The 16199-nt window shown below is 46.6% G+C and overlaps 1 protein-coding gene across 1 annotated transcript in view; it reads right to left on the bottom strand.

Annotated features, from left to right (window-relative positions):
• Positions 1 to 7943: 7943 nt before the first annotated feature.
• Positions 7944 to 16199, bottom strand: part of TBX15 (T-box transcription factor 15) — a 173303-nt gene continuing 165047 nt past the window's right edge. Inside the window, exon 8 of the mRNA XM_048482794.1 lies at positions 7944 to 10111. Within this exon, the coding sequence (XP_048338751.1) occupies positions 9324 to 10111 (788 nt within the window). The 3' untranslated portion in view covers positions 7944 to 9323. The remainder of the gene's footprint in view (positions 10112 to 16199) is intronic.

Below are 16199 nucleotides of genomic sequence, written 5' to 3'. Positions count from 1 at the left end.
CTCTGAAGCTGTTGCTACATTTTTACTCTGTGAACTGCAAGTTGTGTAATAATGATCTTTTTACTGTATTTGGAATTCATGACACACACCAGTTTTATGCCTAATAAAGGTTTTGGATTTGGAGCAACTGAAGCCATTTTCAAAATGTTTCCACTGGGGAATCATTTTAAAAGGAGATTCACTAAAAACATTTTGAGGCTGGTAAAAGTTTGGGGGTAAAAAAAAAAGTGGAACTCCATGGAGGAAACTTTTTATTCCTTGCCTCAAAACGTTTTAAATTAATTGTGCGGAAAGGGTCAATGACTGTCCACTGTGTCCTAGTAGCAATACAGGCAGTCCACGGGAACATTTTCCTGCACCAATTCCACTGCCGTGATTGGAAGCCGAGGCCAAATCGCTAGCCTGAATTTCAGCAGAGTCCTACTCATTTCAAGGAAGGAAAATGTGTACGGTTGTTCTTCAATATGTAATTTTGAATTGGATTCTGTGCTACTCTTGGGAGTTGGCTTGATTGCTTACACCTGGTTCTCTTGTTGGTACTGCAGTGTAAGTTTTATTTTAAATGCTTGTTCTGCCGTAGATCACTTCACTATGTGAAGAATGGCAACTAGAAGCCTCACTCTAAAGATTTCTTCCAGCCCAAAGCCTCCTTCAGGGAGATTCCACACTCACTAAGGTTCGACCTAGGTACTCCCCACATCCGGCGAGTTCCACGCGGGTCCATTCCTGCTCTGCTCTGTCCTGCCGTTAAATTTCTGACTCCACCAGGGAGGTACCATTTTTTCGGCGAACCCAGGTCAAAGCTGGTAAAGTGGGGAATCTCCATCGCCTCGATTCGCCTGTTCAGCCAATCACAGACGAATGTCTTGGGCATGCGTGGATCGGGAGACTTGTGCTGGTGAAAAGCCCCCCCCCCCCGCTTCTGTATAGAAGCAACAGCCATGTACATAAATGGAGGGCAGATTACACACTGTTCGTAGCAACGCAGCAGCCTATCAGGAACGAGGAGCGAATGACACACCGAGGTGACCCCATCCTCTGAGCTCGGCTCCGGCAGGATGACCTCGGCTGCTGTGCGGAGTAATGGAGGAATTGACCTAGGTCGGCAATTTCAGCCTGACGGGATGAACCTAGGTTGAGTTAGTGAGTGCAGAATTGCCCTCAGACCTAGAGCTGCCTAGACCCTTTCTGCACAGCAAATGTATAATGGGTTGCAGTCAAGATAGAGTAACCCATTTTCCTGTTTTCGCGTTCGCATGCCATGCAGGCAGCAATTGGAGCCCATGGAAACAATCTGGGTTGCTGTTGCACCTTCACACAGAGATGTGTCTTTTATTTACGTCCCACCCATGCAAACTATGCAGGCATGTACAAATGAACTCCCACAGCCATGCTGATTTCTCACGATACATCCATCTGCACCTGTGTAGCTCTGAAGATTTAAGCCGCGAAATTAAAAAAAATGAAAACAGAGGTGAATAAAGTGCCTCCCACAAAATTCAAAAAATGGAAAACAGAGGTAAGTAGAGTGCCATTCACTTGTGAGCAGCTACAACCTGGGATTTTTGAAAAGACTTGATAATAGCGCGATTCTAAAAGAAAACTGGTTTGGGGAAAATAACACAGGGCAGACTGGTTTTAGGTGCAAGATCTGTGCGAAATCCCCCCCCCAAAAAAACAGTTTTTTAACCATCCTACACCTGTGTTTATTGGCCTGTGCGGGGGGGGGGGGGGCTTTGGGCTGCTTCCTCATGACAAGGGTTCTTTGTGATATTTCTACTCCCCCTGTGAAAGTAGAGAGATGTGCTTTGGTGATGGAACTTCCACATGGAACTTTCACACACTTTCTCCTTGGCTAGCCCATCATGGCTGTCACTTCCCCTACATTTTTCCTGTTGTGTCACTCCAGGGCTTTGCTGGGGGGGGGGACTTAAAATCAGTGGTGGGATCCAAAAATTTTAGTAACAGGTTCCCATGGTGGTGGGATTCAAACTGTGGCGTAGCACCAGGGGGCTGGGCGGGGCACGATGGGGGCATGGCTGGGCATTCTGAGGGCGGGGCATTCCTGGGCAGGGCTGTGGCAAGGACGCAGCCACTGCGCCAGTCCTTGGGCGGGAAACGAATGCACGCAGGCACAGGTTGCCACGCACGCCGGTGCACCTCCTGCTAGACTGCTTCAAGTTCTGCACGCTACTGCTGAGAGGAGGGGCGTAACTAAGGCAAAAATCACGTGGCAAAGTCACCAATTAGTAACCCCCTCTCGGCACGCACAAATAATTAGTAACCTACTCTCGGGAACCTGTGAGAACCTGCTGGATCCCACCTCTTCTTAAAATCCATAATTGCGATGGCACTCTAATACAATCACCCACAAAAACCCACTGGCTTTAAGCTGAAGGAAACCGAACCTCACTGAAGGCAAGTGGCATCAATGTGGCTGGTACCTTTAGAGGACAGGAAAAGAGTGCATCATTTCTTCCACATGGTTTGGTAACACATGTGGGCTTCATACTTTCCCAAAAGACAGGCGTACAATATGTTTGAGAACGAGCATACTGAAGATGGGGAAAGCCTAGAAAGAAGACAATTTGAGCATGCTTCAGTTTGGAAGCAAAGATAGAGAAAATCTCCGAGTGGAAGCAGACCAAAACAACCGCACACAGAAATCCACAATCTAGATTCCCTTCACAAACTCAGAAATGTTAGATTATATCATTTTAGTTGCAGCAAACATCAATTCAGTTTTACTCCTTTGGTCATGTCCTCTAGCTCCTCTTCTCCTGAAACTTCAAATACACCTTTCCATTTGTATGATTTGGAACAGCTTTCTACTGTGTTTCCGCAAAAATAAGACAAGGCCTTATATTAATTTTTGCTCCAAAAGATGTGTTCGGGCTTATTTTCAGGGAATGTCTTCTTTTTTCCATGATTTTGCGCCCCCCACGTGACCACATCAGCTGCAACGGGGAATCTGTAACAAGGGCTTATTTTTGGAGTAGGGCTTATATTCCAAGCATCCTCCAAAAATCCCGAAAAATCATGCTAGGGCTTATTTTCAGGGTAGGTCTTATTTTTGGGGAAACAGGGTAGCTGTCAAATAGGGCTTCCCCTTTTTTTGCTGGCCTGCACAAAAACACCTCAAAGACCACGTCCCTTTCATAATACTATAACATAGTCCAAAGTTTCCCAAAATTGTGCCAGTGGGCACCATGGCACCTGTCAACACCTTTCCAGATGCCCACCAAGTGTTTTTGAGAAAGTGGGTGGCGTCAGGTGGAGATTTTGTCCAACAAAGCTTCCGATTGGTTGCTGAAGATTTGACTGGCTATGCAGATTTTTAATATGATGCTTTGACAGCAGCTGCTACCACAGCACGAAGGGTTTTCCTGTGGAACTGAAGATAAACTTTGGCAGCCATTTTGTGGCTGGCTGTACTTCATGTGGCAGCCATTTTGTGACAGCCATTTTGTGGCTGTGCTCACCATGATGTGTGAGAATTCCAAAGGACCCTGCGTGCTGAAAAAAGTTGGGGACTCCTGATGTGGTCAATAGCCGAACCCTCCGTTTCATCTCTGAACAGCATGGGGGGCTGGATGTCAATTCTAACTCACCACAATGCGCAGTAGACTTTGTGACCATTTTGGTTCTAACCGCAGCATAGAAGATGCAAAGGTCACAGACTTTTATTTCTTTACTTTGTCATGAACAGTTGCGATCATCAGGACTTCTTATGGTAGACAAAAGACATCCATCAATATTTACGTTATTCAAGTGAAGGAATGACTTGATAAAAATTTTTTTTAAAAAAACTGCTAAGCTTTGGTTTACACAGGAGTGTTGTTGCTTTGGATATTCTTTTTTTCCCTTTGTCAGAAAAACATGAAAAAAATACAAGGCATTGACCGAAGGACCCATAATAGGCACCTCAGATCTCTGGGCTGGCTCACATTGTGCTTTCCCATACAAAAATCACCCTGGGGTGCTGTGCGGTTTCCGGGCTGTACGGCCGTGTTCTAGCAGCATTCTCTCCTGACGTTTCGCCTGCATCTGTGGCTGGCATCTTCAGAGGATCTGATAGTTGAAAAGGAAAGCAAGTGGAGTATATATACCTGTGAGTGAAGGTCAATAGGTGAGGGCATCTGAATAGGAGTGGCCTGGCAACTGAGTAACAATGAAGTGTAGCACGTGAGTAACAATGGAGATAGCAAGGTCAATAGGTGAGGCATCTAAATAGAAGTAGTCTGGCCTTTGTTCCCTTTGATTGTCTATAGTCATCCTGTGTCTGTGTGGAGCTGATTAGTCACTGTCTTGACTCTAGTGTTTTTCAAAACTGGCAGCCAAATTCTGTTCATTTTCATAGTTTCTTCCTTTCTGTTGAAATTGTCCATGTGCTTGTGGATTTCAATGGCTTCTCTGTGTAGTTTGACATAGTGGTTGTCAGAGTGGTCCAGAATTTCTGTGTTTTCAAATAATATTCTGTGTCCAGGTTGGTTTATTATGTGTTCGGCTATTGCTGATTTTTCTGTGTTCTGCTATTGCTGACTACTGCAGACTATTTCAGCCAGAAAAATCACTTACGGATATATATTCCACATGCTTTCCTTTCCAACTATCAGATCCTCTGAAGATGCCAGCCCCAGATGCAGGCAAAACGTCAGGAGAGAATGCTGCTAGAACACGGCCATATAGCCCGGAAACCACACAGCACCCCAGGGTGATTTTTGTATGGGAAAGCACTATGTGAGCCAGCCCAGAGATCTGAGGTGCCTATTATGGGTCCTTCGGTCCATCCCTGAAGTTTTTGTTGTTGGCTCGGCCTCCCTTAGCAGAGAGTTGGTGTTGGTGCCCATAACCCTGCATCAGAATTCCAAAGATTCCCTGGTCGATAAAATGAGAGCACCATGAAAGCCGGTCCTATTCTAGCCTTCTCCCTGTCAAGTTAGTTTTCTGTGGCTGATTACCCACCGGCACTGGGTAATCCCAATGTGTTTCTTCTTTGGGGTCTTTCTTGTCTTGACACACTTCTTCCTGCCCTGCATGTACTTCTCGTTTTCCACGGGGTAAGCAGGAGTGCTTCTGGTCGGACTTTTCGTGCCAGAGCAGGGCGAGGTTGGGAAACAGCCAGCAGTGGGTAATCACACTGTGTGTGTGTGTGTGTGTGTGGTTTTTTTAAAAATGCATGGCAAATTATCAAATTGCGTGAGCTCCCAACATCAATTGGAAGCTCTGACCTGAGGAAAACTAGGCCACAGGGATCCAAGTTGGGTTAGATAGGTGGTCACAGGCAGAGGTGGGATTCGGGGGGTTCCGAAGGTTCTGCAGAACCTGCTGTTAAAATTTAAAATATCATTTGGGTGCTGTGCGGTTTCCGGGCTGTATGGCCGTGTTCTAGCAGCATTCTCTCCTGACGTTTCGCCTGCATCTGTGGCTGGCATCTTCAGAGGATCCTCTGAAGATGCCAGCCACAGATGCAGGTGAAACGTCAGGAGAGAACTGTTAAGCTTCAGAACACGGCCATACAGCCCGAAACCACACAGCACCCAAGGATATCGCCGATGAAAGCCTTCGACAATGCATTAAAGAATATCACTTTTTTTAATACTTTCAAAATATATTTATTGAGGCATTAATATTTTTTTTAATACTCAAAATAAAAAAAGTGATATTAGAAATGTTTTAGCGCAATACTTTTAACAGTCGTTATTTGAATCCCACCACCATCGGAACCTGTTGTTAAAAATGTTTGAATCCCACCACTGGTTCAACAGGTTAGAAAACTCGCTCCTAAAAGAAAATCAGCGAACGGCTGCACAGGTGAAAGTGAATGGATGGGTTTATTTGTGCAAATCCAATATAAAAACATTTTCAAAGCAAAAGAGAAAAGGCTCTAATACTGACAGAAGATGGCTACAGCAAATGAGCGACTGTCCAAAAGCATCTTCTGTACTTCAGGAACATTTTCCGGATCATGCAAAAGGACCCCACCCACCCACTTTTTTCCAACATATATTTTTTTTACAAAGCCGTGAAAACCTTTGCCTGGTCATTCATGTTGCTGTCTGTTGCTGTCTCTCCCAGTCGGATGGGCTGCGTACCGTTACGGGGTCATCCTGGACACTTGCAAGCTGATTGGCTGGGATCATCCAGGTGACTAAGTCAGGAAGAAGCGAGAAGCAGAAAAAGAACAGGGGAAAGAGCGGTTCTGAAGATGGAAAAGCTGGGGGAAAGGCTGTAAGTTTAAGAGACTGATGGGAAATGTTTTTAACTTCCCACTTGGCAAGCATTATTATTAATAATAATAATAACAACAGGAGAGTATTTGGCACAGTCCTAAGCAAAAGACCTCTGTCCATGTTTCTGTGGGAAAAGGAGGTAATAGGATTCCAAATCCTGGCACAGGAGGGGATGCATGCAACCCACGTCCAGAAAGCTTTGTAAACAAGACGCCCTTCTCATTCCAAATAAGTGCTTCAGAAAAGTGATTGCACGAGATTTCCCTTGCACTAGAGCAGGGGTAGGGAACCTGCGGCTCTCCAGATGTTCAGGAACTACAATTCCCATCAGCCCCTACCAGCATCCCATCAGCCCCTACCAGCCCCTACCATTGGCCATGCTGACAGAGGCTGATGGGAATTGTAGTCCTGAACATCTGGAGAGCCGCGAGGTTCCTTACCCTGCACTTCAGGTGTCACACTTCGTTCTCCAGATGTTAAGTTATTCACATTTTCATCATCCCCTGCTAGCAGCATGCTGGCAGGGGATGATGGGAACTGTAGTCCATAACATCTGGAGGGCCGCGAGTTTGACACCTGTGCACTAGAGCTTAAAATGGAGGGTTCATGTAATCCATCTGTGAGTTAGAAGACTATTGGCCGACGGAAGCTGTCATCGGCGCATGAATGCCGCCCCTTCGTAGATGCTTTTATACTATATATATATATATTTTAAATGGTTTCATTCTTAAGACATTGGTAGGAAGACTGGATAAACAAGTAACTGTAAATGTGCTAACTTAAAAATAATAATTCTCAAAGCTGGGCAGCTAGCCAGAAGCACTGGAGAAGGGCAAGATGGAAAGGCGTGAACTTTTGATTAACTTCTATGGACATCTGTCATGTAAATTTTGAAGTGGAGAAAAAATACTGCGCTCACCCCTGGGAGAATAGGGTTGCTAACTCCAGCCTGGGAAATTCCTGGAAGTTTGGAAGAGGGGAAGAGATTTAAAGCAATATAAGGGCTTTCCGCACTACAGAAGGGAGCTAAGGTTGACTCCGTTCCCTTCAGTGGGGGGGCTTATCCAGGCTGTCCGCCATCAACTTCATTTGGCCCCTGGAACCGTGTTTTCAAGTGAAGGCGGATCAATATCTTGGTGCCTGCTTACGGCCTCGATCGCGGATTGGAGCTTGTGTTAAAATGGGAAACGGGAAGCTTCTTTTTTTTTTACAGTTTTACAGTTTACAGTTACATGCCTCCGGCTACACGACTCCGTTCTCGCATGATGCCACAAAGAGTGGCTTCGATTGGTTGAATCCGATGAAGTGTCATTTCAATGCATCCGCGACTTTGAAGCTTCGAAGCGGTTGCATCTAATCTTGTTCCAGCAGAAAGGTGCAGTTCATAACCGCGTACAGGGATGTCATAGTTCTGAGGGGAACTGAGACAAAAAACAACGTTGAGCTCAGTTGCGAGATGCGGGCTACACTGAGGTGAACCTAGATAGAAACCAGTACAACTCTGTCAGTGCGGAAAGCCCCATAGTCCACCTTCCAAAGCAGCCAGGGGATCTGACCTCTGGATATTGGTTGTGATTCCAGACCACACTTGGAAGTTAGCAACCCAGCCTGCTGTTTCCTCTCTTTTGATATGATGTCTGCCTTCACTCTTAGTAAGTAAAATCTCCCCCAATACCTCTAGGTACCTGGATGACTGACAGACCAAACAAGAAAAGGACAAAGGTTTATTTTGCATCAGTTCTGTGCTTGGCACCTGGAAACAGAGTTCCCTGCGTAGGGCAAATCTTTATACATTTTCTTTCTTAATATATATTTTACATACCCATTTATTGCCTTCTTTAATATTCATAATATTGAGTTCCCCTCCCCCCCACACTAGAAACATAAATACATTATCTACAACACCTCAAGCAAATCTCTATACTGTAGTTTCTGTATTCCTTAAGTTGCCACTTGCAAGTTTCACACAGCTTTTACTAGCTTAGCTTGTAAGAAGCGTCACTTGCCTGCTTACTTTTAGAAGAGTTGAAGGAAACATAAATCAGAAAGGAAAGTTTGTTTTTAAGGCAGCGATGTCTGAGCTCAGTTGGCAGGCTGAGATGCGCAGAATGTCAGCTCTTAAGGTTAATGGCGGCCATTTTCTCATGTATTGCAAGATGGTTGGCCATAGGCCAAGCATTTTCCCCACATTTATTGTTTGCTCTCCATTTAACATGAGCTAAATTCGGCAGCTTCTTGCCCTTACATTTGACTCCTGGGGGGGTGTATATATTCTGGAAGTTAACAGCTGGCTTGTTGCCTTGTTAATGTTACTTTGGCTACCAACAGCTTTAAGGCACTGGGCATACAACTGAGCATCTTATGAATCTCTTCATAGCAAAGTATGTTTAAACAAGCATCTCACATGTCAAGGTGAAAGAAACTTTTGTCCGGTTATTCCCCCCTTTCTTTCTCTCGTTCATATATAATTTCATCCCCCCCTCCCCCAATTATTGTTCTCATGGGAAAGAGCAACTAGCACTTTCCCAAAGGTAAAAATCCACCCCGGGAATAGACATTTCAGTTCAGATATAATGTTCTGTTGCTACAGAGGGCAAGAGAAGGCCACAAGATTCAAATGAGTTATTGCAGATGACAACGAGATGGAACCAACAGTGACGACACAACGGCCTCTCAAAGGCTGTGCAGCTTCGCAAGCCGAGGTTTTCAGGGCCTGCTCGCATCCCGGAAACACAGAAGGAACCGCACACACACTGCACTTCCTCTACTGTGAATAGTTCACACCATGCTCAGATGATTATTGCATATATTATATAGGGGGCTCCTCCCCTGTTTATTGCCAATGATTGCCATTTTCTCGGTTAAAAAAAAGAATCCGCTGGGACAGTCGCCAACGAGCCATGCAAGGTCGCAACGGCTGCTGTGCCTGCAGCTCTCGGTCTGGTTCTTTGGGGTGCAGCTGTAGATGGCTTGCATTTCCATGCATCGCTCCAAGACTAGTCCTATTTTAAGTTGCAGAAGCAACGGGGACGACGTTGCCATGACAAGCAACGAGGTTGTCGCTCCTCTGGGGATGACTCCGAGCACTGGTTAAACCATGTGCACCGGCATTTGTGAAGAAGACCCCGGTACCGCCCCGTACTGTCTGTTGTCGCAGGCATTGGCTGTTGGTTGGCTGTTGCCTGGAGGACTGTTGATCACGTGCATCCCATGATCCATCCCTGCTGAAAGATACTGCCTCTCTCCAAAAGTCCCATTGGAAGGTGAAGAGCAGAGTAAAGTGCTTTGGGTGGTGGGCAGTTTCTCGGGGCTTCCCGCCAACCTTGGAGAAGCAGGAAAGTTGTATCCGTATAAGTTGTAAGGATTGTGCAGGGAAAAGGCATTGTAGGAGCTCTGCTGCATGTGGCCGCCGCTAAACATGTGGGAAGATGAAGAGGTGGAGGCAGAGTTGCCAGCTTGCATGACATACTGGAACTGAGAAGCTGGGAATGACCCCAGTTGGCCACCGTAGGCGTCCATCTTGCCGTTGCTTGGCAGGGAGGAAGGAGCAGGCATTCCTGAGATCAAGGATGGAGTCCGCTGAGGCAGGAAGTTTTCAGAAGGCTGAGTGGCAGAGGCCGTGCCGCTCTGGAGCCGGTTGTATCCACTCTCGCTCAGCCCCGGGTAGCTCTGCAGGGCCGCCATGTTGCTTCTGGCGCACGGAGGATAATCGGAGATATTCAGGTTACACAGCTGACTCTCCCGGCAGCCGACGTTGAAAGTGTTGGGGGCCAGGTGAAAGGCTGGGGGTGAACACGATGGAGAGAGAAGGTGAGAAGATGCAGAGGGCGAGGGGGTCCCAGTGCTGGAGGTTGTTGGGGACGTGCCCGTGCTGCCGCCTAGAAAAGAAAAAACAAACCTGGTGACCAAAGGCTCACTGATACGCAATGCAAGCCCTTTCTCAGTGCATTTGGATCACCTTCTGCTAAATCCATACACTCATTCTGACAGAACATGTACTGTTTTGCTGCCTTTGGATGCTGTACATCCAAAGCTGTAGGCTGCCTGGTTCCCTGGCAGAGCCAAGGACTCCCTTGATTTTTCTACGGTCATAGGCCCGTGCTGAAGGAGAGATGGACCATGGGGCCGCCCTCTCTGGGGCTTTCCCCACTGACAGAGTTGAACTGGTTTCTACCTAGGTTCGCCTCAGTGAATCCCCACTGCCACCGAGCTCAACATTGTTTTGTCTCAGTCCCCCACCCCTCAGAAATGCGACATCCTTGTCGCAGTTATGAACTACACTTTTCTGCCGGAACAAGGTCGGTACCGCTTCGAAGCTTCGAAGTGGGGAAGCATAGAAACGACACCTCATCCATTCAACCAATCACGAGTCGCTTTTGTGGCATGCGCAGAATAGAGAGTCGAGGCGGGCAGAAAGCGCATTTAATTGTAAACTGTAAACTGTTAAACTGTTAAAAAAAAAGAACGCTCCCATTTCCCAATCGCGAATAATAAGCACCAATCACGCATCGAGGAGCAAACAGGCACCAAGATGATCCCACTCCACTTAGCTTCCAAAGTTCCAGGGCCAACTCAGTTGCTGTGGGGACAGCCTGGAATCACCCTCCACTGAAGGGAACCGAGTCGACCTTAGCTCCCTTCTGTAGGGGGGGAAAGCCCCTCTGTTTAGGATCTGCACTCAACTACAAAGTTGTCTCAGTCATCTGAGACTTCTCAGATCCAGGGTTTCCGGTGGATAAGAAAACAATACGTGTTTTTTTCTGATGGGCCAGTTCTGCCTATTTCCTTTCAAGGGGACCAGGTGGGATTAGCAGACCCCGAGTGAAGACAGATGTAATGTTTCTTAAAAGTTGCATCTGTCTCCATCCCTTCACTTCAAAGGCTTCAAGCATTTTACGTTGAGGTCAGAACTGAGAGTTTGGGAAGCTCCCCTGAGGTAAATCTATTAACAGGAGGTAATTTCCACCTGGAGGTTGCTCAGGAAAGGGGCATCAGCATCATGCATGAAGCAAATGAAGCCACACATTCAAAACCTGACAATTAACAACATGGTAGTCACATACACGGAGAATCCTGTTTCTGGATGTAAAGAAGGATTTGGGAACCCATTTGTGGAAAGAGTAATGGGTTGCCCCAAGTGGTTGTCAACAATTAGTCTAGAGTGGGCCAAACAATCTGAGATGGAGGGAAGGAGGCATGGTATAGCTCAGGGGTCTGCAACCTGTGGCTCTCCAGATGTTTACGGACTACAAATCCCATCAGCCCCTGCAAGCATGGCCAATTGCTTGATCTCATCGGATATCAAAAGCTAATAGGGTTGGAATTTGGAAGGAGACCACCGAGGAAGATTTTGCAGGGGGAAGCAATGGCAAATCCGCTCTGCTTCTCACTTGCCTTGCAAACCCTTTGTTGGGGTCACCATAAGTCAGCTGCTACTTGACAGAACTTTACACACACAAAGAGACTGAGACTTGACTGGGGGGGACAGGACAAAAGAAGATGAAGAGTTTGGATTTATACCCCACTTTTCTCAACCCAAGGAAGTCTCAAAGTGGCTTATAAACTCTTTCCCTTCCTCTCCCCTCAACAGACACCTTGTGAGGTAAATGGGGCTGAGAGAGTTCTGAGAGAACTGTGACTGGTCCAAGACCACCTAGCAGGCTTCATGTGGAGGAGCAGGGAATCCAGCCCAGTTTTCCAGATGACAGTCCGTTGCTCTCAACCACCACACCACACCACACAGTCTGTCCCCTGTCTGTGATATAATGTAGCATGGAACATAGGGGTTATACAGCATAATTACATGTACATATTCCTTACAATTAGATTAGACTGGTAGGGGAGTAATTTTAGATGGACTACATATTTCATTATTCCCCGCCAGCATGGCCAATTGACCATGCTGGCAGGGGCTGATGGGAATTGTAGTCCATACCATCTGGAGTGCCAAAGGTTCGCCACCACTGTTGCAGACCATGCCTCAGGGTAATAATTCTCCAGAATATTAAATCTTGTTGGAGTGGTGGTGGATTGGTTTGTGGGATTAAACTGTTCAGCAGCAAGTGAGATGTTGCTTAACATCTTAGTTTCTGATCTGGTCTTTGGGGTCATGGCTGCAGAAAACATGGAAGCAGATGTGGGAGAATTGTTTGCTCTGGTATATTTTTTAGGTAGTGGCGGCTGATGGAAGCCAGGGATGGAAAGCAGATTGGAACCCTTAGAGAAGCCAAAAGTTTGCTGCACGTAATCAAATCTCTCCGGGCACGCAGCTTTCTTTTTCCAAAGGTGCTTCTAATACTTTTAATGCTTGTTCCTGGTTAGTCTTTCTGGTAAACAAAGTTTAAAAATGGGAAGTTGGGCCTGGACGAAACAGGTAGGCACAGACATGTTCTCCCAGGAGCACCAAGACAGTGTTCTGGACAGCCCAATCCAAAAGGCCGGGCAGCCAGCTGTGGTACTGCAGCTCCCCCAACCCAACACTCCTGTAGAGGCTTCCCAACAGTGTGGGGCAGGCTTAAAAAGCACAAAAGAAGCCCGCATTGGCCTAAATAGATTCACGACACCTTTTAAGTCTAAAGCTCCGGCCGCTGGCGTAAGTTCCCCTGATGCTTGCCAGGTAACTACCCTGCTCTCTTTTAGGTACCAGGCCTGGCTTTCTGCAACTATGCAAAACAAAATTATACAGGAGGGCTTTTTTTATACAAGTAGTAGTGCTGTACTGTAACGAAATGGTTCAGAAGGGTAAAAAGATACAGACTGTGGAATATATGACTTTGTGTAGTTCATACTGTTCATATGTTCCACATGTCATGTCTGCATCATTTTTAGGGATGCCAGTCTGTAGGTGGGACCTAGGGATCCACCAGAATTATGAGCTCTTTTCCAGACAACAGAGGTCGATTCCCCACTCACGATTAGATGCGTGCTCGTCACTCCAAATATCCGGGTTTCCTGCAGAACTCCCCACTACACCAGCGTCGAACACGCATTCACCCCGTTTCTGTCGCGCCCCCCCCCCCCCAGCACGCATTATTTTAGAACCTGGAAGGAAGTAGACCTTTTTGAAAATGCGTGGTCAATCTGGAGCAGCGGGGAAGTGGGGGGGGGGGTGAATCTGGATTCAAACTACCCACCCTTGCGAGTGACGTGGAGCCTCGTAAGAACATAAGAACATAAGAACAAGCCAGCTGGATCAGACCAGAGTCCATCTAGTCCAGCTCTCTGCTACTCGCAGTGGCCCACCAGGTGCCTTTGGGAGCTCACATGCAGGATGTGAAAGCAATGGCCTTCTGCGGCTGCTGCTCCCGAGCACCTGGACTGTTAAGGCATTTGCAATCTCAGATCAAAGAGGATCAAGATTGGTAGCCATAAATCGACTTCTCCTCCATATATCTGTCCAAGCCCCTTTGAAAGCTATCCAGATTAGTGGCCATCACCACCTCCTGTGGCAGCATATTCCAAACACCAAGAAGTGTTTCCTTTTATTAGTCCTAATTCTTCTCCCCAGCATTTTCAATGTAAAACTAATCTAAAAAGTTATCCTAAAAATAAAAAACCTCTCATATGGCTGTAAATATCAAGCTTATACCAGCAAGAATGAGACTTTATGCAGAAAACCATGATTTAAATCAAGTCATACTGACTAGTGGTTTAAATTGATTTGATTGAAATCTAATCTACCCTGTGGCAAAGGGAACTTTAACTCTCAAAAGCTTAGGTTTCTGAGGTGTTACTGGACTCAAATCTAGCTGTTCCACAGCAGACACCCCCTGAAACTATCGATTTTTAATGCTGTTTTTATGCTGTGGTAGGGTGTTTGATTCTAGGTTTTTAACTCATTGCAGCTTTTTAATGTTTTATTGTGTTTTATTTTGTAAGGCACCTCAAGCAGCTTAACTGGAGCCAAGGCATTTCTAAATAATTGGCCCTTACACGATAAAACAGCCTCATAAAGAGAAGGAAAGATCTGACTTTACCGGCATACCAGAGAGATTTCAAAACAGAATTTTAAAGGGGAGCATTTGGGGTCCTTTAAGAGGGCTGTAAATTGGAACTATTTCGTGTAGACCAGGAAACTGATTTTATGTCAGAGCATGCCTGCTGCGGTTTTAGGCTTTTTAAGTTTTTTTCTGTGTTGGATTGTGTTTCATTTGTTATTTACTCTAAGTTGTTACCTGCCTTGGGTCCCAATTCTTTGAGGAGAACAATGGGCCGGCCAATATCATAATAGATCAGTCATTTCAGATTCTCATAAAAATGATTCTCTGCCCCTCGCTGGAGAGCCAAGAGAGCAGAGAACGGGGACATCAACTATTTCAGCCGAGCCCAGAAGGGTGGCCATATAGCAGAATAAAACAGGAATCCAGAGGCAACTTAAAGGCTGATACAATTTATATCAGCCTCGGCTTTCTGGAATCTGAGGTCAATTCAACAGGTGCACAGGAGTGCAAACCCAGCAGCAGAGGTGGGATCCAGCAGGTTCTCACAGGTTCCCTGAGTAGGTTACTAATTATTTGTGTGTGCCGAGAGGGGGTTACTAATTGGTGATTTTGCCACGTGATTTTTGCCTTAGTTACGCCCCTCCTCTCAGCAGCAGTGCACAGAGCTTGAAGCAGTCTAGCAGGACGTGCACCAGCGTGCGTGGCAGCCTGCGCCTGCGTGCATTCGTTTCCCGCCCAAGGACCGGCGCAGTGGCTGCGTCCTTGCCACAGCCCCACCCCGGAATGCCCCGCCCAGGAATGCCCGGCCATGCCCCCGTTGTGCCCCGCCCAGCCCCATTGGCACTACACCACAGTTTGAATCCCACCACCATGGGAACCTGTTTCTAAAATTTTTGGATCCCACCACTGCCCAGCAGGCCAATTTATATACACAACAGAAAGGGGGAGGGTGTTAAAAAAGAGAGAGAGGCCAGATCAAAACAAAATCCATGATCCAAAGTGAGATCCAATCATTGGAACTTCTCTTGAAGTGGCCTTTCTTGGTTCTATCCACCAATTCAGGTCACCAGCCAAAGGTGAATTATTCTGAATTCTAGAAAACAACAAGCAATAGAAGAACCACCCAAATGGATAGTGTTACACCGACCATGCATGGCATAGTTTTTAGACCCTCAGCACTCTCTGCCCATCACTAGGAAGCCAAGATAGCACATAGCTTCCTTCTATGCCTGTCTAACCTCACCAAACCTGACAGGTGCTTCACCATTCACCTCTTCAATGGAAAAGGAGTCAACTCTGGTCACTAAAGCAGCCGATGCTTATCGAATCTCCCCAGGCAAACGTTCCTGTGGTGATCACTGCCGGAATGCTGAGTATTGGGTTTGGGAGGCACTGGAATGCACAGCCGTGCTTAGTGTACAACATCCTCAGTGGGATTTCCACTCCTTGATTCCAGAAGGTCACCAGTCTTCAGTGTACAACTCGTTGTAGCTGCCTCTTTTGCAGTGGGAATTGTGAACTACTTGTGAGATGCCCATCCTCATGATGGATGGGAATGAATGCACAAAGAAGGACTGCAGGTCTCAGGGATGAAACGCAGTGGATGTGGATTTTTGTGGGATGGGATTCCGTGGACTCCACCCTTCAAAGATGCTGTTTCCTCCAGGGGAATATCCTCTCTACAGTCTGGGGGTCCGCTGTAATTCTAGGAAGACTCTAGGCCTATGTAGAGGTTGTCCACTCTACAGGGCAGTAGCCCACTGGCAAGTTTCCCATCAAGATCAGTGGCCGGTCTTTCTCTGCCTGAAAAAATACTTGTTCCAACCATTTTCTTCCCAGTGAGCCCCTGAGACCATAAAGAACCCCATTTATGATGCTACTTCTTGGAGTGTGGACCACCTATTGAGGGCCATCTTGCCTGGTATCAACCTGGAGGACAACTACACACCATATAAAGAGGGTTTTTTTCTGAATGGACAATAGGATCAGCCGCCACGGACTTTTCCCTACTAGTTTCAACTTGATG

The sequence above is a fragment of the Sphaerodactylus townsendi genome, unplaced genomic scaffold (assembly GCF_021028975.2).
Source record: "Sphaerodactylus townsendi isolate TG3544 unplaced genomic scaffold, MPM_Stown_v2.3 scaffold_23, whole genome shotgun sequence".
Classification (NCBI taxonomy): domain Eukaryota; kingdom Metazoa; phylum Chordata; class Lepidosauria; order Squamata; family Sphaerodactylidae; genus Sphaerodactylus; species Sphaerodactylus townsendi.
This window is presented reverse-complemented; position numbering and strand designations above follow the sequence as displayed.